Source organism: Pholcus phalangioides, unplaced genomic scaffold (genome assembly GCF_987345545.1).
Source record: "Pholcus phalangioides strain wild (caught in Gottingen) unplaced genomic scaffold, Ppha-v1.0 ptg000011l_1, whole genome shotgun sequence".
Classification (NCBI taxonomy): Eukaryota; Metazoa; Arthropoda; class Arachnida; order Araneae; family Pholcidae; genus Pholcus; species Pholcus phalangioides.
The window spans coordinates 8,527,908-8,545,403 of NW_028301604.1; the positions used below are offsets into that span (position 1 = coordinate 8,527,908).

Sequence of the window (17,496 nt, forward strand, 5' to 3'; positions counted from 1 at the left end):
TAGACTTGGAAGTCTGGGGGTGGGGGCACGGTCATTATTGCTGGGGGGCACGATGATGATGATGATGTGGCAATTCATATATACATAAATCAGTCGACTCCACCTTTGACGCTGGGCAGGGCAATTCCCCCCCACGGCCCCCCCCCCCCCGTATATTCGCCCATGTACTAAGTGCAGTTGCATGAGAGCTCCATTTCAAATTTTTATTTATAGTGACTCCTAAATATCTAAACACCTCAGTTTCCGAGACAATTGGCCAGAAACATTGGCAACCAGAACATCCCAACTCATGGCATCGAATTATAAGTGTTTCAATATTTCTATTATATAATTGAAAATTTATATATTTAGTTTTGTTGAGATTCAAGGTTAACTTATTATGCCTCAACCAAGTGTTAATTTTTGTTAAATCTTCAGTATCAGATTTCAACATGATATATGTTTGTTCTGACAAAATAATAGCTATGTCATCGGCATAGCTAATCAAATCATCATGCAGATCCAGATTATTGATATCATTAACAACGATTAGAAATAAAATTGGTCCAAAAACAGAACCCTGTGGGATGCCATTTTTAATAATCTTATATGTACATTTATTTTAACTTTTAACTGCTTGTATAACGGATATTGACGGATATATAACTTATTGACATTGTTATAAGTGTTGCCTCTCTTAGACCTGAACAATATCACTTATGCATAAGAATTGTATGATCAACACTATCAAAGGCTTTTTTCAAGTCTAAAGATATAGCAAGGGTTCTATCGCTGTCATTAATACTTTTTCTGAAAATTTCAAAATTGCCATCTCGGTATTCTTATTTTCAAGAAAACCGAACTGATTTTTCGAAAAAAAATAAAATTGATTTAAAAAAATTTATAATTTTGTGTTTTTCATTATTTTTTACACAATTTTCGAAAAAACAGACAAAATAAATATCGGACGATAATTTTTGAAATCATTGACATTACCGGACTTATGAATGGGTATGACAAGAGCATATTTTAATTTATCAGTAAAAACTCCACTGAGAATTGAAGAGTGTATGATGTGGGTTATGAACTTCAAATCATATTTACTGACATTTTTTAACATTTTTGGTGATTCCATCATATAACCGATCACTTTATTATTTTAAAGTTCATTTATTAAATTCTGTGTGTGTATATTCCTTTCCTCTATTTCAGTAACGACTATAGAATTATACTGGTTTGGTACTAAAAGCTCTATTTCATCAATTAACTCAGAATCTTCAGTTATTGCAGAATTTAAAAAAAATTCATTCATTTCATCCACTAATGTTTTAGAGTCAGCATTTACTGGAAGTACGATTTTATTTATTTTTCGATTTATGATATCATTAGTAACTTTCCACTATTTCTTGATGTTGTTACCACATTCTATAAATTTGTTATAGTAGAGAAAGCACAATCCTTTGCAGTTTTTATTTTCTTTCTTAATTGTTTATTATAGCTTTTGTAATCCTTTTCTTTATCATGCTTCTAAAGTATTTTGTTTAAAAACTTTATAGTCTTTCTTCAGTATTGACCATACATTTAAATTCATATGTAATTCATTCACTTTTCAAATTATTTGCTGTTTTGCATTTAGACTGTTTTGTCCAGAAATTACGATGCTTGAACATAATATCAAGAAATCTGTCACATAATACATTTGAATCGGTCTCATTAAAAATGTTTTCATAAAATTCATAATTTCTTACACATATTTTAAACTTGTCATAATTCACATTTTGACAAAAACGATTACTATTGTTTTGTTTATTAATTAAAAGTTGTGTATTAATTTCAAAATTACATTTAATAACCAGTGGTAAATGATCCGTTATCTCTAATTTTGATACTGCTGTTTCATATCTATAATTCAGCTTCGCGTTTCGAATAAAAAACGTAATCTAAACACCCTGACTTTCTTGTTGGTGTATTTATTTATGATAAAAAAACCAAAAATTCAGACATGAGACTCACTTAAATTACTAATAATTGATCTGAATTCATTTGTATAATTCATTCGAGAAAAATCATGTGGGATCTGTAAATTAAAATCATGCATAGATCTAACATTTCACTGTACAAATATAAGTCTTCAGCTGTATTCATATTCAAGGCAGTACTTGAAAATGAATATTTGTTATTTACGTATGCAATAAACGCCTCTCCTGATCTATTTCTATTTCGACATTCAAAAAAACTGTTATAACCAGGAATATTGTACAGAGATCTGTTTCATGATCTTTGATCCAAATCTCAGACAGTAATACGACATCAAATGGAACTACTAATTTTTCTAAATGTAATAATAAATTGTTAAAATTTTCACGGGCGCTTCTAATATTTACATATTGAAAGTTTCGGGACTGTTTGAAAAACGCATTAAATCATCGAATGTTTCAAGGCAAGGTAAATTGATACTTACATTATTTATTCCTGGAATTCTGCTGCTGATTAATTTTATCCAAGTCACTTATATATCACATGAGTTTTTCACCCTGCCTTTTCCTCAGCAAGACCTTGCTATCTCTCGGCCACGCAAAACCAAAATCGTTATCCTTCTTGAACTTCCGAACGTGGTAAAATATATCTTTGAGAGTCTTAAGTAAGATGATCATTTATGAATAACTTTTTGAATCACCATAACGTTCATCGATTTCACTTGCATTTAGTCCTTTCTTGCTTCGGATAGCGTCGATCCATTCATTTCTCACCCCGGAGTCTCTAAATCGGACAATAATAATAATTGGCCTAATCTTATTTTTATTTATCGTATTTACCTTATGTAGCTTCATTATATCATTCGGTTTAGACACGTTTAGGAGTTTTACCAATTTTAGTCACTACCTTCATCACATCCTCCCCCTTTTCCTCCGACATTCTCTGTATCTCGATGTTGCTTGACTTCGAAATCGTAATTCAATTTTATCCAGTTCATCGTAAATATGTTCTTGATTTTTTCCTTTAAAACATTATTTTCACTTCGCAACTTTTCATTGTCTATAATTCTTTCTTTACCTCTGATAGTTCAGCTTTCATGTCCTTGAGTGTTTTATCATTGAATTCGATTGATTTTCTCAATTCCATCATTTCAGATTTCAACACACTGCATTCTTCAGTGAATTTTTTTTCTATCTGTTTAGTCATAATTTGAAATTCTTCACGAATAATATCATGTATTTTTTCAAGCTCCAGTTTTTTTTAATCTTTGCTGATATTATGCAGTCATCAACCGCCATTTTTATTTCAGTTCAGCAGGCATTTTTTGAAATTTGAGTCCGTGGTTCCAACACATTGCGGATGAAAAAAGAATTCACAACCCAGAACATGAAAATACCTCCTTCCCTTCCAGTACTTCGCCTTCACAAATTGAACATATATCCACCATTGCTATGATTGATCAAAATAGATATATTAATACAAATATCAAAAACTCGTCATTCACAAAGAGATGACATATGTCTATGGATTAATTTTACTTCATCGACATACTTTTCTATCACACGCAAAAAACTTATATATTTTTAAAAAATGATTCATAGGAATGGAAATATTGAATAAATTTACGGAGCATAACAACGTGCGTGTCCTCCCTGCTTCGTGTTGCCACACAAAGTGGGGGGGGGGGATGTTTGTCCCTTTTTTGTATAAAAAATGCCGATTTTTTCCTATTCACATCTTAGCTAATAATTGATGTCGATAGAAATTGTCGTATCCAATTCCGGTTTTTCTTTTTTTGTCAATCATGGGTAGTTTTGCTCAAGTAGAGTAAGTATAACTAAAACAGATCTGTAGATGAAAGCCGGGCTTTAACTTGAAACGCAAAATACTTACCGCGCGCGCTACCAATCAAACTAAAGTGTTTACGAATTTATCGAAACTTTAGTAAAGTTTCTTTTTTTTAGCTGGCCGAAAGTTTATTTTCAAGAAAAAAGATAAAAGTAATAAAAATGGTAGAAGCATTTGTTTTCAGATAAAATATCATAGTATAATATGCGCATATGAGAATATCACTTATGAATAATAAAATATTAAAGTATGCAAGAGGTTGTTTGTCCTTTTTTTTGTATATTCATCCTATATTCCATAAATCTTCAAAAAATACTGTATATTTTTTACAGATTAATCTTCTAAATATATATTATACTCATTTTGGGCGCGCAAAAAAGCGCCGAGGATACTCGTGCTGCTATCTACTTTCTTTTAAATCTACTACCTTTTAAATCTATTGTATCTTCTAAGTTAGAAAATATATTTGAGTTAAAAAAAGGGAATATTTTTTATAACTTTATCATAAAAATTTATACACCTTTTCAATCAGAGTGTAATATTCAGGCATCTGTCCTGACGTTTTTTTGTAGGGTCTAGTTTTTATAAAAAGAATCAAAATTACTTAATTTTGTGAAAAATAAGTAATCTAGTTAATCTACATAAAAGAAATGAAATTCCAAATTTATGGTTTCATTAATTTTTATTTTGTAAAGGGTCCGTTTTTTAGATCCGGAATTTTTTGTAGGGTCCGGAAAACGGGCCCGAATTTTGTCTGGTTGCAGACCTCTGATATTGGAAGAAGAGTATGAATTTTCACAATTTGCAAAAACCATTGCCGATGGCAACTGCTGAACTTGAATGATGATTTTCAACGTTGTTAAGACATCGCTTAAGCTTACTGCCCAAACTATTTACGTAAATGTTGCTTTGAGAGCATTATTATTTTTGTACTGCATAGGTATACAGATGATGTGAAAAATAATTTGATAAATGAAGGTTTTCAATGCAGTGCAATACTTCACTAATTGTAAATAGTGCATATACTCAGGGCCGGAACCAGAGAGGGGCAGAGAGGACGATTGCCCCGGACGCAAAAATTTAGGGGGGGTGGAAAATTTTTAGGGGGGAAACAAAGAACACCATTATATAAAATTATCGAATTTTAAATTGGTGGGGAACGGCAAAAAGCCTAGTTACGGCCCTGCATGTACTTGTCTACATATCATCACCGATAGATGGCGGTATATTTTTGGAAATCTGCCCCCCCCCCCCCGAGATATCCGACCACGAGCCGCCACTGCTCAACACACTAAACTCTAGCGGCATACCGTTTCGGAATCACTGTTTAAAAGTAGAGGTGGGACAGATGTTCGGCCGAATGCAAGCCGAATAACGCTTAGCTATTCGGCCGAATATCTGTGTAAATCGAACTAATTTTAAAAAATTACATTAATTGGAATTTTTCCCATAAATTAAAAATTTACTGATTATATTTTATTCCGAGACGTCTATCCCTTTCGGTGACAGAGGTTATGTCGGGGTGAATTTCTAGGATTGGGAAAACATGAACCTGAAAATAGAATCCTACGGCAACAAGGTGGAAGTGACCATGAATTATATATGTTACTAGCTATAATACTCGGCGCTGCCCGGGTTTTCTTCAATTACTGGTAGGATTGAAAAAGTTTCAAAGGCATATACATACATTTCTGAAACGCATTGCTAGGAAACCACGATAACCAAATTGAAAATCCCGAAAGTGATTGTTGAGGTCGAGAAACCATTGTTGCCCGACAGTTTTTCGCCCATTTCGGGCATTTGCTCAGCTCTGACAAACTTTTAAAGTAGCCTTTAGTTCAAGTCGGATCCAATTTGGTATATATGCAAAATTTGTGTGTGGCGAGGATGGATCTAAAATTGTAGATTTGTATAGAGAATACACACACAGAAAATTAATTTTATATATAGATTGCCCGAAGTGCGGCCATTTCGCACGTCGGCCAAGAGTTTTGACCAAAGTTCGAATTGCAGAGATGATTCTGACTTTGGCCGGCCATTTCACGAAGTGGCTGGAGATCCCTAGCCAAAGCTCGATGTGCTGCTTTAAGATGGCCCGGTAGGAGCCAAATCAATTTATTTTAATCGCGAACGTGTGATACATGTCTTTATATATACCAGCTGTATTGGATTAGCTCCACGTGACGAGAGGGGAAAAAGTGAAATTTGAGAGAAAATTGAGAAAAATTATATAAACATAGTTTTTTGTTCCGAATTTTGGAAAGAAAAAATGATTACCGCATCGTGACTGCGGTTTGTTGGTTTGCCATAACTAGCGTGGACAATTATCATGGAAAAATACGCCAACTTGACGACGATCCCGAATCCTGTCTTTTGTTATCGGACTTTGATCGGGGATCACTGACTACTTCGCGAACGGGCCGGCCAGTGTCTGAAGTTCGAACATTGGCCAGGTCAATATTTAACGAAATTAGCCAATTCACGAAGTAGCCGGCCCCGTCACGAATTTTCCGATTTCGGCCTTTGGCAGTAACATATATATAAGTTCACTAACTGAAGAATGTAGCAAGACAAGATACGTGTATTGAGCTACTTGAAGGAGGGAAAAGGGCAAAAGCATCTAAAGAGGAACAAATAAGGAAATAAGTCGTATATATTTTTCTTTTATGATTCATTACTAGTTGAGAGTAAATAATGGTTGAAATTTTCTTAATTAGGATGTAAAATTGTGGTAATAAGAGTTGAAAAAGAAATCGATTCTGTAAGTAGTATTAAAATACAATATATCATCATTAAATTTGATTGTCAGTAAAAATCTTTAATAAAAATCTTTCTCAGTTACCAGTTTTTCAATATTTAATTAAAAATTGCGCATTTAAAAATGCGCAAATAAAAATGTCATTTAATTTGATTAATTTCATTTCATTTATTTCAATATCAATTCAAAAATCATTTGAAATTACCAATAGTTTAATTTTCAATGAAAAACACAAATTTTATTTATAATTGTGATGAATTTTAAAAAAATTGATGTTCAGCTGCCGATGTTCGGTATTCGACCAAATCATCATTCGTCCCATCCCTATTTAAAAGGGTCCTTGTTGAAACTCGATGCCCGTTTTATGATCACATGCTTGAATTGAAAGTTGAGTTTGAGAAGACGTTGACATCGCATAATTTCTCTCCCCCCCCCCCCGTCCTTGAAATTTATCGCACTTTACTACGAAAAATTGATCGTTTTAGTATCAGCCGAAGCTTTTCTTATTTCAGTCTTGTTTCAGGTTTCTAAAGTTTTACATGATGATATTATGCACTTGTGTGTATTCCTTCTTTGTTCCACAATATCGGCAGAGTAGTGGAGAGAGGGCTACGCATCTCGGGTCATAATGACCCATTTCCGAACAATTTTTACTTTTATTTATCCTTTCCTATCGATTTAGAGCCTTATCTTTTATGGAAGCGTACTTTTATTTTACTTCTTCTGTTTCCTCTAAGGCATTTTTTCCACGTAACGTTGGCTAGCTAATACGACAGTAAATAGTAAGCGAGGCGGAACGACACCGACGTCTGTCGCTGCCTGTTTTATTCATAAAGATATTGTTTGCTCCTAAGCTGCATGGAAAAAAAAGAAACTTAGTTTTTTTGTGTTTATTATTATTTTTTGTCCTTATTCCGATGTGGAAAATTCCTTTTAGCTTGACACGTACGTTCACTAAAGAGACAAACATTTTTTCTCCCTTATGTATGTGTTTTTTTTTCTCTCAGAGTTTGAAATTTCACCCATTTCATCCGCAATATGCGAAAATAAAATTGAAATAGATAATATTCTTTTTTCAGGGAACAAATGCAGAATTTTGTGTATGTTCACGTGTTTTTTACACTATAAATATATCTATATTTTAATACTTCATGAAAATCATGTGTATAAGGAATAAGCCATTAGATTGAAAAGTAAATCGCGTTCACGAAAAAAAATATTTTCTCACTTCTGTGACGTTCATTTCAAGTGTCAAGTTCGTAGAGATAGTTTGATACAATTGACGGTTCATATTATTTCATGGTGGTTGTTGAATTGTGGTTTCTATGCACACACAAAAATCGTACAAAATAGTTCTTATTACCCCCTCCCCCTCGGTTCTTTAAACATCCTACAAGTTTTCTCCAAAGATATGTCTCTAATGTTTATATCCAAATCAAGAATATCTACATGAGGATGCTCATCTTATATCGTACACACATTTTATGTATTACTTTTATCCACATTTCTTCATACTACAGTACATACCGTATTTTTTTTATCTATCCGCTTTCGTTTTTTAGAAACATAATTTTAGAGCAGTGGTTCCCAACCTTTTTTAGGCCCTGCCCCCACAAAAGCATCTCTTAAATCTTAATGTCCCCTCCGTACTTATGTTACGGGTACTTACTTACACCCCACCCCCCGGTGGTGAAACTTCATAGTTTCATAACAAAGTTTATTTTTTCCAAATAGAACCATTATTTTTTGTTTTGCCGTAAATTTTAAAACCAGGGGTCTCCCCCCCCCCCCCATCTCTGTCTGCTTTTACTTAGTCAAAAGCAGTGGCTCTTTTAATCGGAGGTCCTCGTCGGGGAGACTTCAACGGGTCCGTGATCCTGGATGAGAAAACCACTCATTGTTTTTACATTGGTATACAAAGAATATGATTTTCTAAAGGGGATTGTCTGTGGCCCTTAATTTTTCATTTTATTAACACAGTAGGTCCATGGACTTTATCTTACTCGCACAAATTTTCCGTGAAACGAAAAACGTTAAGAACCCTTAGTCAAAGCCCTTCCACTGAGAGAGAAAAATAAGGAAGTCATCAATAAATTGTTCAAACATTAAAAATTTGAACTGATAAAAAAATTAAGTTCAGAAGGTTCCAAGAATTCATAGAAAAACTCAAATTTCCCCCTTGTGGGGCGTTTGCCCCACGTTGGGAATAACCGTTTTAGAGGCTTGTGGCAACTACGTTAATTTTTGTTTCATGATCTTCATCATCATCATTGTCGTAGAACAGTCAAATAAGAGAATAATAAATTTCATTTCCGCTGTGGTGGTCGAGTGGTTATAATGCCGGACTCGTGATGCGAGGATCCGGGTTCGAACCCCACAGTGGTGGTCGGCTGAAGTTGGTTTTCTGTGGTTCCCAACTTCAAGGCGCAAATGCGAGCCGATCTCCCCGTTAAAAAGTCTTGCCACAGAGAGCAACAGTCCTACAACAGTAAATCATTCAACCATAACACTTCACTCATAGTTAGTAAAAAACTGGGGGCAGATGACAGCACTACACATAACAAGCATTACATAGAAACAAACTTTACGTCAGGTTGCACTACACGTACACGCACATTCCCGCATGTACCGATTCGTTGCGGGGTTCCGCGGGGGGGGGGGGGTGCATGTGTGGTGTAGCAGTAGTAGGTAGGGGCTCGGGGATCCATGATGTTCTTAAGTCAGCCACCTCGTTGGGCAATTTGCCTGTTGTGGCGTTGTATTTGTATTTCAACTTGTTGGAATTCGTTCTGAGCGTTTAACAAGCACTTTCTATTTAACATTTGTTTGCGAATAAGAAATAGTAATTACATGAAAGTTTAATTTTATCCTGGAAATGTTCAGCTCATACGAAAGCGTGGCGTTTAAGTCAAAATAAAAATATATTTTTAGTTTTCTTTATATACTACGGCGCATACGCTAAATTGAGTGAAACACTAATTTGTACTATTCCAGTCAATGTTATCTCACTAATCGCATCAAGAAGGAGCATTTTGAACAATAATGTAAATATTGCTGCTTTGTGAAGCGGTTAATGTTTAATTCATGGAAAAAAGAATTGGCATTTCAACGAATGACAATCAACAATTGGCATTTCACTATTGCTTCTCATACTGTTAATGTGTGCAGCATTTCATACTCAGTCGGTGAGAGTCTACAATTTGTGGTACAGTTTTTAAAAACCTTATTTCGATAGTTTTTAAAAATCATATTTCGATACAGTTTTTAAAATTAAGTTATTTACTACTGTTTTTGAAATGTTTCAAGTGGTGTTATATTTGTAGTGCGTAACTTCTTTTCCTCTTATATCTACACTGCTCAAAACAATTAGGGGAGCAAGCAAAAAAGTGAAGAAAACCGTGCGAGACAGCCACGTATTGGCATACAATGGATAGTACACGCGTATCAATGCGCAATACAGAAAAAAGACGTAAAAAAATTTGGAATTAAGCTTTAATTCTTTGAAAATATGGAAAAAACATGAAAAGATGATTTAGGGCAACAATTTGGTTACATGTAAACGATAAAAAATAGTACTGTTTAGACATGATGCATGAGTTTTAATAGGGCGTGTGGTCTCCTCGAACAGCTAAGACTGCTGCACACCTGTTTGCCATGGATGCGATGAGGTTATCGATCAGACTTTGGGGAATACTGTTCCACTCCTCAAGAAGTGCAATCTGCAAGTCTCGGACAGTAACAGGCAGCCTTGGTCGCGCAGCAATGCGTCATCCGAACATGTCCCAAACATGCTCGATTGGATTCAGGTCAGGAGAGCACGCTGGCCATTCCATACGCTGTATTGTTTCAGCTTCAAGCATGTTCTCCACCAGACGAGCTCTATGCGGTCGGGCATTATCATCCTGGAAAACAAAGGAATCTCCAATGGCTCCAGCGTAAAGGATGACATGAGGTCGCAGTATCTCGTCTGCATACCTTCGGGCCGTCAAAGTGCCATTCCGAATGATATGCAGGTCCGTACGTCCGCCTATGCTGATTCCACCCCATACCATCCAACCAGCTCGTCTGTATTGTGACCTTTCCCGAACGAATGCGGGGTTATTTCGAGTGCCCCTGTCCCTCCATACCAGAACACGTCGGGTGTCACACTCCAGACTGAATCGGGACTCGTCTGTAAACAGCACTTGGCTCCAATCATGTTGCCCCCAATCTCGATGTTCAGCAGCCCATCTTCTTCGGGCCACACGGTGGCGTGGGGTCAACGGAATGCAGACCATTGGCCTACGTGCATAGAGCCCTCTCTCGTGAAGCCGATTACGCACTGTTTGGCTGGACACCCTTCGTCCTGTTTCCAAGAGCAACCGTCTTTGCAGCTGCGTAGCATTCTCTGTTCTGTATCGACGGGCTGTTAACCGTATATACCGGTCATCAGTTGCTGTAGTGGCGCGTGGGCGACCTTGCCCTGGTCGACGTCTAACATTTCCTGTTTCTTGGAATCGATTCCACAGCCTTGCAACAACACTTCTGGCGACTCCAACAGCGTCCGCGACACTACGTTGTGTTTGCCCGGATTCCAGTCTGCCTATAACACGCCATGCCATGGATTCCGGTAAATCACGTTTTTGAGACATCCTCAAGTCACCTTGTTTCAAAAAAAAATACTGCGCAATCGAATTTCACAGTTACGGCAGTAAAACAGACGTTTCTGCAACATCCCGATTTCTGCCCTTATCTCCTTTTTCTGGTTTTTGACGTCATGAACTTTGATTTGCATATGAAGTTTTCTTCTTCCGTTTCCTGCTAGGCTTTAAATTATGGATGATTCATTTTATGTTACTTATCGGTATACATCTTTGCGTAATTTTGTTAAAAACATGTGCTCCCCTAATTGTTTTGAGCAGTGTATAAATTTTAGGTATGTTTTCTCGTTATTTTATATACACTCTTGTGCAAAATTAAGAGAATTTGCACATTGTCTATTTCACAAAAAATACTGAATCAAAAGTACTAATGCCACCGAAGAAGTATGCAAATATTCAGTGTCGAATACGTAAGCGTACACGTGCGTGTGGGCGGAGCTGTGACTACGGACTGAGATGATAAGGACACGAGGCGTTTTCGAAGATTCGTGTGCTCGTAATCCTCGGTGAAATTCGCTATGTTTCTCGCAAGAGTTTGGTTAATTTTAAAAGCTGTCAGGTGAAATGAGTAGCCACAAACGTACGGATGACGGAATGAGATGGAGAATCGACGGTAGATTGGAGGCAAGGCAATCACAAGTGCAGGTGGCTACAGAGCTTGATATTACACCCAGTGTCGTCTGCAATTTGTGGAAACAATTTCAGGACACTGGATCCATATCAAGAAGACCGGGACAAGGTCGTCGAAGAGCCACGACGAACAATGAGGATCGTTATTTGGCACTTTCAGCTCGGCGCAACAGGACTGCTATAGCATCACAGTTCTCACGTGAGGTGCATGCTGCCACTGGAACTTGGGTTTCACGGTTTACTGTTTACCCGAAGGCTTCATGACAGAGGGCTTTATGCCAGAAGACCCACACTGTTTGCGTCCCGCGAACTGCAGCACGCAAGAGAGCGCGTTTAGCATGGTGCAGACAACATCAGCCTTGGACCAGACTTCAGTGGAGCACCGTGCTGTTCACAGATGAGTCGCGATTCAGCCTGGACACTGATTCTCGACGTACACTCATCTGGAGAGAGCCTGATACCTGATACCATCCCTCCCACATCAGGGAAATGGACCACTATGGTGGTGGAGGTGTCATGGTCTGGGCAGGCATCATGCAGGAACACCCCTCCATGTGTTTGGTAGAGGGTCCGTGACTGCTAGGAGGTATAGAAAGGAGATCTTAGAGCCTTATGTTTCACTTTTCCGGGCCACAGTTGGTTCTCGGTTTCTGTTCATGGACGGCAACGCTCGTCCGCAACCGGCTCACCTGGTAAACGATTATCTGGAAAGTGAGGATATTCGGCGTATGGATTAGCCAGCCAGATCTCCTGACCTAAACCCTATAGAACATGTCTGGGATGCTATTGGGAGGGCAATTGCATCTCGCCATCACCCTCCGAGAATCATCCCGGAACTGAAAACTGCGTTGCTGCTGTAGTGGGACCGATTGCCACAGGGACTCCTCAACTGCCTCGTGTCCAGTATGCCGTCGCGCTGTGCGACCTGTCTGACTGCGAGAGGGGACTATACCGCATATTAGCTGTGGTGGTCGAGTGGTTATAGTGACAGACTCGCGATGCGAGGATCCGGGTTCGAACCCCGCAGTGGTGGTCGGCTGAAGTTGGTTTTCTGTGGTTCCCAACTTCAAGGCGCAAATGCGAGCCGATCTCCCCGTTAAAAAGTCTCGCCACAGAGAGCAACAGTCCTACAACGTTAAATCATTCAATCATAACACTTCACTCATAGTTAGAAAAACTGGTGGCAGATGGCAGCACTACACATAAGCATTACAGAGAAACAAAAAAAACTTCACGTCAGGTTTCACTACACGTACACGCACATTCCCGCATGTACCGATTCGTTGGGGGTTCCGCGGGGTGTGTGTGGACGGGGTGCGTGTGTGGTGTAGCAGTAGTGGTAGGGCCTCCAAAAAATGGCTCGGGGATTCATGGTGTTCTTAAGTCAGCCACCTCGTTGGGCAATTTGCCTGTTGTGGCGTTGTATTTGTATAGACTAATTTTCGGTTCGATCTCGCAACGTAGATTTTGGACATTCCTGCAATGATGAGCTTTACTAACAATCATGCGCGCGTACTATGACTTTCGTATGGTACATCTCTTTCTCTGTTATAACTGTGTGTTCATATCAAATTTCATTAAAATCTTTCCACTAGTTTTTCATTAATTCGACATAATTTGCTTCTAATTCTCTTAATTTTGCACACGAGTGCAGCTTCATAAAAGGGATTCTACTATTCACCCTGCTTATATTATTGTTATTGCTTGCGAATACAGTTGAACTTCGTCAACGTGAAACTAAGGAATTATTTCGTGTTAACCGAATTCCATGTTCTTATCTGGTAAAATTTTAAAAAAATTTCTGACGGGACCAAATTTACGTACATGTTTTGCGTAAAACGAAGTTCGACTGTACTCGGAATTCGATTAAATGAGTAAACATTAATTTCATATATCTTTTAATATAGGCCGTCATCAACAGCACCATTACTCCAAACATGACGTTCACAAAAACATCTCAGAAATTCGGCCAGTGGTCAGACATCAGGGCAAACACCGTCTACGGGTTAGGATTCGCCTCCGAACCCGAGCTTAACAAGGTAACAGAATATATTGCGTTTTACAACGACGTTTCTTCCTGCTTTCTTTAGATCATATATTTAACAGCCCATTTCCGACAGTTCACGTATGAATAAAAAATGCTCAAAGAGGGAGAACAGATCTCCTAATTGCACGAAGAATTTTCGTGGACACCTCTCAGTTCTTCTTATTTTATTTTAATTTTCAAATCATTACTTTGCCACCAGAAAATGAGTTTTACATGTCAAAAAAGTCACGAGTAAAAAATATTCTAAAAATTTTTTATTTTATTTTATTATGAATTCATTAGCATATTTACTGTTTTCTTTTTATTGATTAAATTTTTTTTCAGAATCTTATTGGTTGTGATATATTGAAAGGGGGGGGGGCTTGAAATATTTTGAATGTGCGTGTTAAGGTCAGCAAATAGAACGTGTGAACGAACAAAATCGATTTGGTTGGGTTGGGAAGAGAAAAGATTCATCGATTTTCGTTTGCGCCTATTGCTTGATGGCTGATCTTATCATGGGATGGATTGATGCTGTGGTACCTTGCAACGGAAATGAGTTCGTTGAAGTTCCGCTTTGGAATTCACGTTCTACTTTACTTGAAAATGGTTGTCTTCTCTCATAAAACTTGAATGGATTCTGGATACAGCGAATCAATTAGTGCATCAATCAGTTTCTCATTTGCGTGAAAAGTACTCGTTATAGTACAGAAAAAAAGTAGCTATGTGCATATAATTAAGCTTATAAATCAGAATTCGATAGAGTCGAAGTGTTTTAAAGGACAATGATTTTTTAATGCTTTCCAAATTTTGCTTTTCGAGCAATTGTAGGGGCGCGGTAACCCAGGTCGATAAGATGTTCGCCTAAAGTACCAAAGGATGTTTATATAGAGGTGTCGCGAGTTCGATACCTGGTTCGTCCCTGTCAGAAAAATTTCCTGACACGGGTACAACAAAAAACGGCGACGTGACCACAGAGAGTCCCCCATCGAGGGGTCAGCACACCAACCCCTCGATGAGTATAAAAACAAGCCTCCCGTTCGGAATCGGCAATAAATTGTAAGTCCCGGTCTAATTAGCCCTCGTGTGCAGAAAATGATCGTGGTGCGACAAAAATGATCAAATCATCGAACAAAATAATCGTAACATATATTTTAGGCCGAAGTCTTATTCCGCCGTTGAAACTTTGTTGTCACAAAGGGGGAAAAAAGTGAATTTTGTTGCGCGTATAAAGTTTTTTGCCGTGTTTTGACGGATTAGAAGTATAAGAAATGATTTCATGTGAATAAATGAGGTTTCTTTGAAAACAAAAAACGTGATAAGTTTATTGTAGGAGTTTGCTATAACCCACCCAATCGAGATCCAAACTATATCTCCACGCTTCATGAAGAAATTTCGTGCATGTGTAAACATAAGAGGGTAATAATAATAGGGGATTTTAATTATACGGGTATCGATTGGGAGAACATCGCCTAGGAATCAATATGAGAGAAATTTCTTAAGTTGGTGCTCGAAAATTTATTGTATTTGTAGAGGTATGAAAAGCTATTAGGGGCACATCAATTTTGAACTTGATTCTCACTAGTTGCGAGGATCTTGTTGAACATGTTTCGGTTGGAGACAAATTTTCTTCTAGTGTTCATATAGGATTACTTTTCTTAACTTTTTTCGTACCACCTTCGTGAATAAACCGAATAATAAAGGAATGGTTCCTTATTTTCGAAGAACCAACTTTTGAAGGAAAGGTTAGGGTTAATTTTCAAAGACCCGTTGCTGTCAGTGGGAAGAATTCAGAACAAAGCTCGCCTCTGTTTTGCCCTATGTCATACCTTTTGTTCGTAAAAATCGGGATTGTTCACCGCAACCCCTCTGGTTCACGAATAACGTGCATAATCTTTATCTTGAAAACAGAAGGGCATTCAGAGAATACAAAAGTGGAAGAGGTGACCTGCCATCATTTACTGAAAAAAGAAGGGCGTTGAAGAAAGCGATAAGGGATAGTAAAAAGGAAGTTGAATCCAGGTTGGCAGATAACATTAGCTCTGACCCAAAATAATTTTTCAGGTACGTCAATAATGAATGTAACGGGACGGTTGCCCCCCACTCTCGATAGGAGGGTCTAGGATAAAGAGCAATATATGTATGTGTAGTGCTTTGAATGACTTTTTCGTCGTCAGTCATTAATAGTGAAAGCGATGTACAAAGTACTGGTATGGCATGGGGTGACAAAGTCCTCACCGAAATACAATTGGTCCTAAAACGTCTAAAAAATGTATGTGCAAGCAAAGCATTAGAACCAGATAATATCTATCCTAGGGTCCTCAGGGAATATGCTAATGAATTGTTGGGGCCAGTCGCGCAGATTTACAGGAATAGTGTTGCTGAGGGTATCGTTCCAAGGAATTGGAAACTTGCTAATGTGGTTCCGATATTTAAAATGGTCAGTAGAAAAGCCGTGTTTAATTATCGTTCAGTGAGTTTAACGAGCTCCGTCTCGAAAATTTTGGAAATTATTTTCAAAAGGGAATTAGTGAAGTGGATATACGAGAGTGTGTCATGGGGAAGTCATGTGTAACCAACCTCCCCTCCTTTGCTTCTATGATCACGTGACTAAGGCTTTGGAAAATAGCAAAAACGTCAACATAGTGTATCTTCATTTTCAGAGGGCATTTGATCAAGTTCAACATGTAAACTCTTGAACTGTTTACATGGGATTGGGGCAACTTATTGAATTGGATAGAATCGTGGTTAAGAGATAGGTCACAACGGGTTATGTTGAACAGGGAATATTCACACTGGAAAGGTGTCACAAGCGGAGTCCCTCAAGGAAGTGTCCTTGGTCCTACACTTTTTTACTCTTCATCGATAAACTCGATCAGGTTATCGATGGGATTGTTAGCAAATTCGCAGATGGCGTGAAGTTGATCGGGAGTAGTCGAGAATCAAAGAGATAGGGAGTTGCTCCAGACCAACTTAAACAGAATAGCATCGTGAGCAAATGAATGGAGCATGTCTTTTATCGTTGACAAGTGCATGGTCGCTCATTTTGGTTCGAACAACCCAAGTTTCACTTACGAGTTGAACGGTGTTAACATTTATTATTATGGATGCAACTAGGATCACCGATCTGGATATTCTTTCTGTTGAGCGGCTTAGGTTTTCTGAACATAGTTCAGATGTGGTCAAAAAATCGAATAGAATGTTCGGTTTTATTCTCAAAAAGTCTCTTCGCTTTCTCCTAAAGTGATCCTTACACTTTTCCGGGGCTTAGTTCGTCTTGGATTGGAGTATGCCGTCAGGTTTTGGAGACCATACGTACCGAGAGACTTAGACTTGGTCGAGTGGGTGCAGCTCTTGATGGCACACGGGGATTAAGCAATGAAGAGAAGCTTTATTTTTTGAAAATGTTAGCATTGGAAGAGCGCAGATGTCGGTGGGATATGATTGAAGTGTTTAAAATTTTTAGCATGATGGATAGGACGGACCATGAGTTAATACATCGTCAATCAACTGCTTCTACAAGGAGACACCATTATCGATTGGTGAGGAATAATTATAGGTTGTGGTGTCGCAGGGAGTTTTTCTCTTATAGGGTTGCATACCTTCCAACTGTTACGATTTTATCGCATTTAGTACGA

General features: G+C 37.9%; 1 protein-coding gene across 2 annotated transcripts in view; it reads left to right on the plus strand.

Annotated features, from left to right (window-relative positions):
- homer (protein) overlaps positions 1 to 17,496 on the plus strand; it is a 242,861-nt gene that overhangs the window by 98,056 nt on the left and 127,309 nt on the right. For both annotated transcript variants that reach the window (XM_089238954.1, XM_089238952.1), the window contains exon 3: positions 13,740 to 13,871. In XM_089238954.1, the coding sequence (XP_089095080.1) occupies positions 13,740 to 13,871 (132 nt within the window). The remainder of the gene's footprint in view (positions 1 to 13,739; positions 13,872 to 17,496) is intronic.